General features: G+C 40.3%; 1 protein-coding gene across 5 annotated transcripts in view; it reads left to right on the top strand.

The window, feature by feature from the left end:
* Unc13c (unc-13 homolog C) overlaps nt 1-14,098 on the top strand; it is a 427,893-nt gene that overhangs the window by 249,248 nt on the left and 164,547 nt on the right. For all 5 annotated transcript variants that reach the window (XM_036192012.1, XM_036192007.1, XM_036192008.1 and 2 more), the window contains one exon: nt 3,675-3,803. In XM_036192012.1, the coding sequence (XP_036047905.1) occupies nt 3,675-3,803 (129 nt within the window). The remainder of the gene's footprint in view (nt 1-3,674; nt 3,804-14,098) is intronic.

The following is a 14,098-nucleotide window of genomic DNA, read 5'->3' as shown; positions in this document are numbered from 1 at the left end:
CATTGAAATAGAGTATTGTAAGAGTTGATCAGCAAGTTCTGAGAGAGTAAACAAAACAAAGTGCTAAAAAATAGTATTTTATAATAGAAAACAAAAGCATGGCATATTGGTGATCATTAGTTTCTTTAATGTCACTTAGCTTAATATCAGGACCCATTGGTGACTGGAGTAAGCAGAATTTAGGTTTGTTCTGATCTACTGGTACCAGTGTACAGAGAATGCTAGGGAGACCTAGCCAAGGTTTGGTGGTAAAGCTGACTCAGGTGGGCAAGTGATGGCCTCCACTGCAGGGGATGAGAAAGTGGGTGGAACAAGAGAACCAGTGATAAGCATCTGCCCATGTACCCATGTCCTTCCCATCATGACTACCAACTGATGACTCTACTGTTTACTTCACTAGGAAAAGGAACAAGGGAAAGAGAATATCCTCAAGTGACTATGACATGTCCCCCACCTGCCCTATCTGCATGTTATTTATACTCTTCTGTCTTTTGTGTTATTGTCACCTAGAGTCTGTTTTCTAGAACTGATGACCTCCCCCACCTTTGCAACCGATTCCCTTCCTCATAGACACGAGCACATTGGCTAGATCCTTCCTCACACTGCTGAGTCATCAGCTTCCCTCTTCCTACTGTATTATCACTTATACTTTTAATGTCTTTAAAACATGGAGAGGCTGATGAGATGGCTCATCAGTACACAACACTTTTTGCTCTGAGCTCTTTTCCCAGCACCCACATGGTGGCTCACAGCCACCTGAAACCCCAGTTCCAGAGGATCTGATGCCCTCTTCTGGCCTTTGTGAAAACTGCATACATGTAGTGCATAGAATATATCCATGCAAACAAATTATACACATTAATAAATCTTTAAAACACTGCTTGACCCCACTTACCCCAGTTCCAAAACTCTTCAAAACTTTTCTTTCCTTCTACTATTTTTTTCCTTTGGGAGATTATAATTTAATCACAACATCTCTTCCTTCCCTTTTCTCCCTCCAAACCCTCCCATATACCCTTTCTTCCCTTCCTGCTCTCTTTCAAATTCACATCTTTCCTTTTTGTTAGTGTGTGTGTGTGTGTGTGTGTGTGTGTGTGTGTGTGTGTGTGTGTCCCTAAATATAACCTGTTCAGTCTGTATAACACTACCAGTATGTATGTTTTCAGGACTAGTGGTTTGACACTGGACAACCAATTGATATGTTCCCTAGGAGCAGCCACGTCTCCTGTTCCCGCCTTTCCTCACTTGTCTATAGTTCTTTATGTAGGTTGAGACCTTGTGGACTTTTCTCCCTCTAGTTTGACGTGTTCATTGATATCATCCCTGTTCAGTTAGTGTTTGGGCAGTCATGATGGTGAGACTTCTGATATTACTAAGAGACACAAACTCACAGGAAACTCCCTGGTCCTCTGGCTCTTACAATCATTCTACCCATTCTTCCAAAGTGTTCCCTAAGCCTTAGGTATGGGAGCACTTTGTAGATGTATGGGAATGGGCTCTGCAATCGCATTTTGATTGGTTGTGATTTTCTGCAATGGTCTCTTCTGTTGCAAAGAGAAATTTCGTTGATGAAGAGCAGAGACTACACTCTTCTGTGAGTATAAGAACAAGTGTTTATAGATTGTTGTTAAAGATTATGCTGATTTAGTAAATTAGTGGTTGTAGATTCTCCTCCAATAACCATGCTTCATTAGCCCTGAATAGTTAGCTAGGTTTCCCATACCAGGCATGCTCGCCCTCTTGTTGAGTGGGCCGTAAGTCCAATTAGAGAGCTCTTGGTTAGTGCCAAGGTATTTTCCTCTGATTATCTTTTGTTCTCATTATAGAGAGGAAAAAAATCATCCTTTTCAATATGTAGTTCTAGTAATTCTGAGAAATGTGTAGTTGTATAGACACAATGGCAATATGTCACAGAGCAGCTCCATGAGCCATGAAAATTCCCTGTGTCACCCCCTTTGCATTCAGTCCCTCTCCACCACTGCTGGCAAGTACTACAGCTCCTTGCATAGAGGATTCCCTTCCTAGGAGGCCATGCAAGTGGCATCATACACTGTGTAACATAGTATCTTTGTGATCCATCCATGTTCTTAATGAATCAACTGTCTGCTACTCACTCCTGTTACTGAGTAATGATTATTTGTTATGGATAGATCACAGGTTGTTTACTCATTCACTGAAGGATGGACATTTTGGCTGTTCCTAGTTTGTATCGATTACAAATGAAACATAATTTACAATAATATGTTTGTAATAATAATATATTATTGTAATAATAATATACAATAATAATAATTTGTATGCATGTTTGTTTGGACACACATTTTTACCCTCTTGAGTAAAATCCCCAGCCACAGCGTAAGCTGTGTCCATCTGTTCTAGGGTTCTTAGTGGAACTCTTATGTGTTCCCTATCTAACTGCTTGTCTGTATCTTATTTTCTAACGGGAGTGAAGTTGCATCTTATTGTAGACTTTAAAATTCTCATTTTTCATAAAAAAATAAACCCCTAAAAGTACTAAATGAGAGATAAGGGTGGTCTTTGCATTTTTAGGCACGATAGCGTAAAATATATTCATTGAAAATATTTTCTTTCTCCACTGATATTTTTCTTTGTAGTATTGTAAATGGTCAATTAAATGGTATACTTAAAAAAAAAAACATCTATACAGCACCATACTGCCTTGATTATTGATGCTTTATGGAGAATCTTAAAATATGCATTCTGTGTCATTTTCATCTTTGACCCTAGAGGTTAGGTGGTGTAAGGTAGCATTGAGATCTTTGCTGAACTTGCATTTTCTATAAAGGCCGGCTGGTGCTGAAGAGCTGCTTTCCTGTTCTGTTAAACCCTCGTCCATCTTGATCGATTGGAAGGCTCTTACAGTAATCTCCATGTGGTTCTCCCATTCCCCTTCACCCTCTTACCTTCCGACTTCATCACTTGCTCGCGCTCTCTGCTCTTCCTGGTGCATCAACCCTCCCAGCTTCTCGCCATTGCTTTGTTTTCTTCTCCCCATGCATTGTCATGCAAAGTGTCTAACTTGTGTTTGATTCGTTACCTCTAGAATTTAGGCCTAGAAGGAAAGGTCTTTCTTGTTCGTCCCTCTGCTTGTTCATTATAGATTACTGCTGTCAGGCACACAGTGACGGCTTTGCAATTGTCACTTGAGGAAATGGAGCTGAGAAACGTTGTTCCTGGTCATGAAAAGTGCTTCTGCTTGGATGTTTGCAACCATGAACATTTTCAGGAGATTGCTATCTCAGAAAGCTAAATGTGTGTGTGTGTGTGTGTGTGTGTGTGTGTGTGTGTGTGTGTCTATCATATATAAATGAGTATATACTATAAATACATATATATATTCTCATCCCTTTTATAAAGGATTTTACATTCATTATTGAGGGGCAATGTGGGCATGTGTGTGGAGGTCAGAGAGCAACTTGCAGGACTCAGTTGTCTTTTGTCTTATTCCACTGTGTGGATCCAGGGAATGAACTCAGGTCGTCAGGCTAGGCAGCAGGCTCCCTTACCCACTTAGCCATCTCATTTGCCTTATTTCAAATATTTCTCAGGCCATGAGTTTTAAACACAGACTTATACAGTATTTGAATGTAGTTTAAGTGGTTTCATGGATCTGTAGCATTCTGTTATGTTTAAGAAAATGATTTGTCTATCAGGTTCTGGAGCTGCAGAGCCCACCAAAGGCCAGCGCGGTGGTGAAGGACTGTGTCAGGGCCTGTCTGGATTCTACATACAAATATATCTTCGACAATTGCCATGAACTCTATTCTCAGCTGATAGACCCGGTAAGAGGAGATGTGGGGCTTTATGGTCACTGCCATTCTGTTTCTGATATCTGTTTCAGTACATTTAGAATAGCAGAAAATGGGGAAGTATGCTCATTTAATTTCACATTAACCACAGGTTGGAGAATTCCCATCCTGCGTCTTCACATTTGAACATCATTTCCCTGTGTTTGAGCTAATCCATTCTTCACAATAGCTTTATGCGGCAAAGGCAGATATTATTGTTCCTGTTTTCAGGTGCATAATTGCGTTTAGAAGAATTAAATGTCTTGCTCCAGATCACAGAATAGGTAGCAATTCCTCTGAGGGAAATCTGACATTAGGCCAATATGGCATTAAGTGGAAATGTATTCTGCTCTTCTCTGTTTGTTTTTCTTCTACTACATTTAGTAAACATCTAGAGAAAAAGAAAGCTCCCTTTGAAAATTCAGATGCTGTGGCTGGGGCTGCTTGCCTACCATGCTCAAAGCCATGAGTTTGATCCCCAACACTGCATAAGCCTAACATAGTGGCTGAAACCTATAATCCAGACATTTGGAGGGTGGAGGTAGGAAAGTCAACATTTCAAGGTCATTCTTAACTGCATAGTATGTTGAAGGCTAATTGCGGTTACGTGCAACTTTGTGCCCCTAAAGTAAGGAAAAGGAAGGACAGGAAATTAGCAATTGTGCAAACAGTGATATAACATTTTTTTTAAAGTCTCCTCCAAAGGTGTCCTCTTCTGTATTACTGTCTAAGCCTTAGACTCCTCTTTCCTCCCCAGAAATGAGAAGACCCTTTATGTAATTCTTTTACAGAGCTAAAAGTGTAGGTATTATAGCCGTGGTATTGTCAAATCTTTACTTAGTAATTAAGGTCATGGGATAAATAATTTGGTGGCACAGACTATAACCGCCACCAGAGAAGGTGGAATTCTGTAACTGTTGTCCATCAATCAATTATCCATGTGCAGTACAGCATGTCACACATAACTGGCACTCTGCAAATGGTGGGAGCTGCAGTTCTGAGTCTTATTTGTAAATGCACACAAGTTAAAATCCAAAGACTGATTTCATTGTGTGTTCTGATGCTTGCACATTACCATTAGTGGAGCAAAGCCTCAGTTGGGGTTTTCTCCTCTCAAAAATAGACAGAATGCTTTCTTGTCTACTTCAGAGATGGACTATAAAACCAAGACATGCTGCCAAGCACCTAGAAAATCAGAAATCAGTGCAAAAGCATCAGTAATGACAAATGTTTAAAAACATAGAGTAGAAGCCAAGGAAAGACTCTTAATATGTTAAAACACAGACGCAAGTTAAAAGGCAAATGTGAAATTTGAAACAATGTGATTAGAAAGAAGCTCTGAGCCAACTGAAGGAGTCCTGCGTGGTTAAGTGTGATATATTTTTTTTCTGACATTTACCATTTAAAACCTTCCAGTCACTACAGATACTGTTGCTTTAATTAACTTGAATTGATTTGTGGGAATAAATATTATATATAGATATAGATATCTTTAAAATAAAGAGTCTTTTTAATTTATGAGCAGCAATAGTGATATGAAGGACATGATGATGTTACATGGATAAATGGAGTGTCAATGCTAGACACACTTTCTTAGAAAAGCCTTATGTTTAGTGGCAGATTTCTTCTAAAGACCCCCCTTCAGAATAGTGTTGACAGGTCTGGGTCCCACTGCCTGGGTGCCTCCCAAACAGTTCAAGCTATTCAACTGTCTCACTTATCCAGAGGGCCTGATCCAGTTGGGGGCTCCTTAACTTTTGGTTCATAGTTCATGTGTTTCCATTAGTGCATGAGCTGGCTGTTTGGAACCTGGGGCTTATGCAGGGACACTTTGCTCAGCCTGGGAGGAGGGCACTGGACCTGCCTGGACTGAATCTACCAGGTTGAGCTGAATCCCCAGGGGAGTCTTTGCCCTGGAGGAGATGGGAATGGGGGGTGGGCTGGGGGGAAGGTGAGGGCAGGAAGGGGGAGAACAGGGGAACCCATGGCTGATATGTAAAATTAAATTAAATTATAAAAAAGAGTAAAAGAAAAAATCTGCTTCAAACTCCAGAGTGCTAAATACTTCACCATGGGAACTGGATTTTTGGAGCCCATTCCCTATGGTAGGATACCTTGCTCAGCCTTGATGTAGGAGGGAGGAGCTAGGCCCTGTGTCAATTTAATATGCCAGACTTTGTTGACTATCCAAAGGAGGCCTTATCCTCTCTGAGGATGGGGGATTGGATGACTGGGAGGTGGAGTGGACAGGAGAAGAGGAGTGAGAGGAATTGTGGGTGGTATGTAAAATGAAAAAGAAAAAAAAACCTTTTCAAATAAGATAATCTACTTCAGTCTCAAAGAAAGAACAGTGTTGAAGGAAAGCCTAAGGTAAACATGCAACAAATTATCAAGTGTCCTACCAAATATAAAGCTAGCTTGGCTGTGACCTGTAAGTGGAGTCTACCCACACTGTAGTTGGTGGGTAACAGAAGAGGGTAGGTAGACTGCAGTATCCCTTGCTCCAATCTCTGCATACATCTTTTGGAAAACTAGAGGATAATAGAATCTCAGGAAGAAATGACTTGGTTCCTTTCTCTAATTTCCAGGCTGCATTTGTTTTTCTCAGATATTCTACATGGCTCTCTATGGCTCTGTTCTGTTTCCTTCCCATTCCTCAAATATCTTATTGAAAACTGCATCTTGCTATATTGCTTTCTTTAAAAAAAAAAAATCTATCTTTTTGTTTGCCTGATTGACTTTTTTCAAGAAGGAGGATGGTAAAGATGGCCAAGGAAAAGAGATCCAGATTACATAGGAAAATTGCTTCTGAGGTTTCATCCTATGTAGAGAAAAGTGTTTAAAGCCATTAGTAAATTCACAGATATGCAATAATTAACTCTTTGGCTTTTGTTATGTACCAGACACTGTAAAAATAAGGGAAAGAGAAATAAATAAGACAAACACAGTCACCATCATCATGAATTTACAGTCTAGCAGGGAGGATAGACAGTGAAGCCATAATTACACCAGTAACTAAAAGAGTGTCGGATTCCAGGGAAGGGAACACATGACATAATGTTAAAATACAGAAAAGGAAGAGCCACTGGACCCTGGGATATAGGGAAAGTTAATTTACTACAACTGCTACTGCTGGAAGCATATCTGTAGGAAGACTGGGATTAAACACAGAAAATACTAAGCATTGCACTGCCCTCATTCGAGACTGCAGTGTGGGGGCTGGAGAGATGGCCCAGTGCCTGAGAGCACCGTTACTCTTGCAGAGCACAGGCCTTCAGAGTCATCTGTAATTCCATTTCCATGGGACCCCATGCCTTCTTCCAGCCTCCGTGAGCACTGCCCTCACATGATGGACACACATACACATAAGCAAATCTTTTTAAAATGTTACCGCTTGGTAGGTCCTACCCATCAAGTTGAGCCCTGTGATTGGACTCGTTACTCACAACCTACTAAAACTGTCTTTCCTATGCTACCAATCACATAGACTTGCCCTAAGTCACTCAATCCTCTAACCTCATTTAGGTTCCCCAAAGCCTTTGGTACCCTTCACCACTCCACACTTCTTAAAACACTGTCTATTTTGGGCTGGAGAGATGGCTCAGAGGTTAAGAGCACTGACTGCTCTTCCAGAGGTCCTGAGTTCAATTCCCAGCAACCACATGGTGGCTCACAACCATCTGTAATGAGACCTGGTGCCCTCTTATGGCCTGTAGGGATACATGCAACACTTATACATAATAAATAAATCTTTAAAAAAAAAATAAAGGGCTGGAGAGATGGCTCAGCCATTAAAGGCTAGGCTCACAACCAAAAAAAAAAAAGCTTGGCTGTGGTGGTGCATGCCTTTAATCCCAGCACTTGGGAGGCAGAGCCAGGTGGATCTCTGTGAGTATGAGGCCAGCATGGGTTACCAAGTGAGTTCCAGGAAAGGCGCAAAGCTACACAGAGAAACCCTGTCTCGAAAAAAAAAAAAAAAAAAAAAACCCAAAAAACAAAAAACAAAAAACACTGTCTATTCTAAGTGGCCAGTCACCATCTACTTATCTACTTACTTTCTCCTATCTCACTGGCTATTCCCCTTTGAGATCTTTGTCACAGTCCTTTGCCACCAAGAATATTGAATGTCACAGCCCCCTGCCCAGTTTTTTTGCCCTTGCCTCCAGCTGTACATAGTGACTCGGGGCAGAATGGCAAACACCCTACCAGTCTTCAGAATTCCTGAAGGTTACCAACTTGTTGAAAAGCAGGCATTGGATGTAGGCTACGATGTAGAATCTTGAACATTTCTTTCATTTGGCAAACAGCTCCCATGAGACCTAGATGAGAGCAGGTTATCCTGCCTTGCTCCACACAGATCCTGGTCCCTGATTTGTCTAGCACTAGAGCTAGCCTAGGAAGTGCTGAAGCTTTGAGAGGGGACCTGTTTGAACTCAAAGTGAAGTTCCCATCATTAAGAAGCAACTGAGTCTTGGGCAAATCCGTCTAAGCTTTGATTTCTCTGTATATGAAGAGAGGATAATGTTAATTCCATTTGCTACCAAAATTGCTGTGAGAGCTGAATGAGGTAGTGTTTGTGAGTCACCTTGCTCACAGATGCCCAGCAGGTCACCCTGTGATTCATTCTAACAACACCTGCCTTGCTCTTGAATTAAAATTAGGGATGGATCTTGACAGTAACAGCCATCAAAAGGGAAACTTTGGTTCTGTATTTTCCTTATGGCACCTCATAGTTCTATAGGGGTGACATTTATAACATATAAAATCCAGTTTTCTGGGCCCACCTGGCTCCCTCTGAAACGTGAAAGCTGTTACTCCCCATCTGCTCACAGTGAGTCTTTCAGGTATTTGGAAGCACTGAAATGTGTTCTGTAATTAAGCTTGGCACCAGAGCTCTATCGAGATCACCACTTCTGTCAATGTGCCTTGCTGCCCTCTCCTCTCCAGTGGCTTCGCTTCTGGCACAGGGCCCTTTCATAACTGGTCACAGCAAGGTCGCACAAGCCAAGCTATCATCCTCCTGCACAGGGGAATCTCCACTTCTGCCCTCACTCAAGGAAAGCAGGATGAACAACCCACAGTTTTACATAAAATATCACAGTAGTGGCTGGAGAGGTGGCTCAAGGCTTAAGAGCACTTACTGTTCTTGCAAAGGACAAGAGTTCAATTCCCAGTAGTCACACAGAGAGGCTCCAAACCACCTGTAAGTCCACTCCAGGGATCTAAGATCCTCTTCTGGCCTCTGCAGACACTGCATTCATACATGCACATATACACAAACATACATAATTTAAAATAAAAAGTAGAATTTGGAGATTATGACGATATTTATCTCTTCCTGTGCTCCCTTCAGAAAGATCGCATTTAAATAGACATCTTATATTTGTATATACATTGTCCTAGTTTATGCAATTGGTGGCATAGTATGAAATATTGTACTGAGCCTTATTTCATTTTCTATGGCTTTGAGGTGGTTTCATAATTAATGCAAGCATATTCTTATATTTCATATCTTCATAGCATGACACTGAAAGGACACTTCACAGTTTATTTAACTTATCCCTGTTGGTGGAAATTCCAATTATTCAAATTATGTACCAGTAGTTAAAAAATGCTGGGAAGATCATATATATATGACATATATATATATATATGTATATATATACATATATATATATATATATATAATTTTGTAACTTATAAAAGAAAATGTTTCTCTTAGAAGTCTAAGAGAGGTAGTTGATTGATGGGAAACAGATTTTACAATTTTAAAAGGTATCAATAAATTAGCCTCCAAAGAGGTTTTAAAGTATTGTAGGCACTGCAGGAATCTACAGCAGGGTCTTTCATCTACAGAATGGCCATATAGAGTTCCATCAAAGCTGTTGTCTCAGGCCATCTGGCTGCTCTAAAAAATAGATTGCATGATTAATAAGCCAAACAGTTTCACAGTTTTATTTCTCATCATTCTGGAGGCCAAAAAGGCCCAGATTGTGACTCTAGCAGGTCCGGTGTCCAGTGGGACTAGCTCTCTCCTCCCCAGGCTTCGCCTTCTTGCCGTGCCTCTCTTGGCAGACCAGAGCTGTACCTGCTCCCTTCATAAGAACACTGTCTCATTTATGAGGGCAAAAGCTACTAAGCTTGATTATTGCTCTGAAGGCTCTGATTCTTAATGCTTTCTCATTGGATTTTAGCTCCAATGTATGAATGAATTCTGATGAACACTAACATAACATAGTGGTTTTTTTGATTTTTCTCAATTTGATAGATGTGGAAAATGCAAAAAATCTGATGGGTTTTTATATATATATATATATATTTATCTTATTATTGATATTTAAACATGTTTCATATGTAAAAACTCCAATACTTAATAAAGTTTATGACAATTTTTATCAGTAAGATTTTACTCTATAGTAAAGAAATTGGATCTTTGTTCTGATAAGAACTAGACTTATAATTTTTTAAATTATATTATCAAAGATTTTTATTATTTTATGCAATCAGCTGTATAAACATATAGCTTATTTAGAAGTTATGTCATGGTGAGAACTGCCATCCCCACTGTAAGAATACTTTGAAAATCTGGTCACATTTTTCCATCTGTAATGTATGCTTGTAGACCTTTTTAATGCTCAAATGTCTGACTCACCTAGAAGTTATTCTGGTATGGAGTGTGATGAAGACATTGCCTTAACATAATGTTTCACTAAAAGTTTGGAAACAAAAGCATGAATTATAGAAGAGAATTAAATCAACAAATAACATTTCTGCCTTGCCTTCCATCCATCCTAAAATATAGCCTAGAGAACAGTAGAAAGATTTTCTTGTTTTCTTCCTCCATCCTGAAGGCCCTTCTGCAAATTGGCTTCATGAAATATTAAACTTGAAAATAGTTGTAAAGCTCAGCATTAGGAATAAAGTGGCTTTCTCAGTTCTAAACTTACCCCTTGAAATCATTTTCAAAAGGAAAAGAACCAGCTATTGTTTCAGAAGTGTAAAAGTCTACATGCTTTTGTACACTGATACATTTTAAATGGTAAGACAGAAATTAAAAGTTCTCACTTAATTCATTTGTAGGGAGGGAACAAAGCCTCAGACAAATAAACTAATTGGCAAGTGTAAAATTTTTAGGAGACAATCAGTTGGGACACTAATCATTGAAAAAGCCAGGAAGAAATCTGTGAGAATGATTCTTCGGTGGAATAGCTCAGTGCCTGTGCACATCCCCCTTGCTCTTAGAATTGTATTTCTTACAGGAATTGTGTTGTCTTTTTCAAAAGAATATTGCTATTCCTGTATTGACTTTTCCCAAAAACATTAAGAGGGTTTTATAGTCAATTAGCGTACTAGACTCTTCTCATACTTCACTCAAATCCTGACATTTGACCAAGGGAAGGCAAGGGTAGATGGCGACATGCAAGGAGATAATTAGTCAATATTAAGCTAGGGTTGTAAATGTGTGCCTATATCACCATCCTCTTTATGTGCCCCACAAATGTACCTATCTGTGCAGTTAGTCCCTGGGGTTCTTCCTATTCCATGTGAGCATTAGACTAGACACTCTTTGGGCCAGAGCAATCAATTCTCTCATCTTCCAAGTTCATTTCCTATTGCATTGTTTGCAAAGTGGAGTCAGGGGTCCATTGCATCAGCAGCTCCTGGAGATTGTTTAGCAAAGCACATCCTCAAGCCCCACCCAGAAGCTCCTGAAACAGAAGGTTTGGAGGGGCTCAACAAGCACTGGAGGAGATTCCATCATTGTTTGAAAATCATGGATCTACTGTGTGACTCAGAGAGAAGTAAAGGGGGCAGCTAAAATAACAGATGGAAAGTGTCCTGGGAGAGAAGAGATAAGATGCATGGGAACTCAGAGAGTCACAAATGCTGTGTCAGAAGGCTTCCTCATGCTTTCCAAGAAGACATACAATATGTAATTACATAAGAAGGATATATTGTGAATGGCAGATGGCCAAGGTCCAGACAAAGTGTTAGAAATAAATGCACCACCTCAGACTTGTAAGAGGGTCTGATGCACCCAGAAAGCACATCTGGGCAGCTGTTACCAATCTCAAAGCTGAAATGACCATGAGCCCTGGCAGGAACAAAGGTGTCACATTTCATTTGACACAAGTAGCAAGAGCAGTGAATTCTGTGAGGACTGCAATGTGGGGGTCCCTTCTCCTGACAGAGAAGGCCAAGAAGTGAAGCAGACGAGTAGGAGGAGGCCGAGTTAAGTAGTTCGGATCCGTTCTGAAAGAACGGTGGAGCCTCTAGGAATTTCAAGTGGGAGCCTCGAGTGACCAGATTCACATCAATAAAGATGGAGCCGACAGCAGGAGAGACTTAACTGGAGGGGCAAGATTGGGAGCATGGAGAGCAGCAGCTCACAGGCTAGTCGGGTGATCTTACTCTATTATGGGTTCTAACAAATAGAACCCGATTTAGATGATTTGTTCTGTCTCGAATAATTCATTTACAAAACTATGTCAGAGCTCTGTGGTATGTGTTAGGGCACGCTAATGTATACAGAAGATAAACATCTCAACTCTGAGATGTTTGGGGATCCTTGGCAACTATGGGTATTTATGGAATGGAGGATGAAAATAAGCTATTTTAAGGATATTTAAAAATCCAAAAACAATCATATATTTGTGTTGAGGCAAGTTAAAATGAATGTTTTTTTTTTTAATTTGGGCTGAAATTATGTCCATTTGGCACATGGATGCTTTATCTCTCAATGCTAATTAGAAATGCCAGCCAGACCTTTGTTATGAATGAGAAAAGGAACCTTTTGCTTAACTGATACAATAGAAAATAAAAAGAAATGGGACCCAGTGGGAGAAAATAAACACAGGTATCTTTGTTGTTAAAGACTCCAGAAGTGGCACATTATCTGTTAGTGATGAACAGACATGAATGAATTAGGTGGCTACCCAAGCCTTCACTAGAAAAAAATTACCCAAAATGAAAAAAAAATTCAATTGCATGAAAATAGCTCAATTTTTAATATAAAAGTCATATTTATTTGTAAGTGATTGTACTGAGAGCCCTCTAGTCTTGAAATCTAGCAATTCAGTTAGTGTTCTTTGTTTTTTTGTTTTTTGGGTTTTTTTTTTTTCTTGGACACAGGGGCCCTGTGGGGTTTAGTGACATTCTATACAATTTCAAATTCAATTCAGTATCAAGTGTCAGGGGCTTTTGTAATTTGATTGAGCTAATGGCAGTTCATGCTTTCAGTGAGGGACAATAAGATTTCAATGTAATAATTCTCCGCATGGGACCAAGCCTGTATGAATCTAAAGCAAACACTTAGAACTTTGGTGGAAAATGTGGTTCTACATTTGTTTCATGCCCATCCACCAAGAAATAGATACACGCCGGATCATACTTACTGTATGCGCTCATTAAGTGGCTTCCCAGGCCTTCATCAATATAATAGATGCCTAGAAAATGCTAATAACACACTTTGCTAGCAATTAGCTTCTCACTGATGGATAGTTAGTTCCGGGGAGCAGGAAGCCATGAGTGAGTGTAGTTGTAGCATGGTAGAGTGAATGCCACTGGACAGCAATACAGTTCAGCGGGGTTTTAACCACTGTGCAGACTCCTCCGTGACACACACTGATACTGACCCTCGCCCTGTGCCCAGGGAAGTAACACAAATTGGATTGCAAGGACTCCACTTACCATCCTTTTGAATTTCCTCAACTTCATTCTCCAGAAAAGGCCCTTTCCAGAGACCCAACAGCCTATCTCAGATCTGAAGAAGTGCAGAACATGGCTCTGGAATGCCTTCAGTCTCTTTCGGACTTTGTTGGGTATAGACTCCACTCTGAGGTCCTTCACTCTGGATCATGCTGCTTCTTCATAATTCTTGCTCATTATACCACTTAGAAGTGTCTTCCATTCCATGGTACCTAGGGAGAAATATGTTTCTCTGCTACAATCCATGACTCTGTGTTGGGAGAGACTTCCCTTCTTCAATGACTTTAGTATATATTATTATTTATGAATATGTGTGCATATTTGAGTCCAGTGACTGTAGAGGCCAGAAGAGGGTGTCAGAGCCCCAGGAGCTGCCTGATGTGAGTGCTGGGAACTAGACTCAGGTCTTCACACCCTCTTAACCCCTGAGCCATCTCTCCAGCCTCTAGAAATACTTATTTAATTTACATATGTCTGTCGTGTACATTGGGCATCTTCCCTATGCCCTGCCCTTCTCTCCCCTTACCCACTCCCATGAGTCACCCTTGTTCTCCTAGAAAGTGTCACATTTACTTTATATC

The sequence above is a fragment of the Onychomys torridus genome, chromosome 7 (assembly GCF_903995425.1).
Source record: "Onychomys torridus chromosome 7, mOncTor1.1, whole genome shotgun sequence".
NCBI lineage: Eukaryota > Metazoa > Chordata > Mammalia > Rodentia > Cricetidae > Onychomys > Onychomys torridus.
Note: the sequence above shows the minus strand (reverse complement) of the source record. Positions and strands in the feature narration are given on the sequence as shown.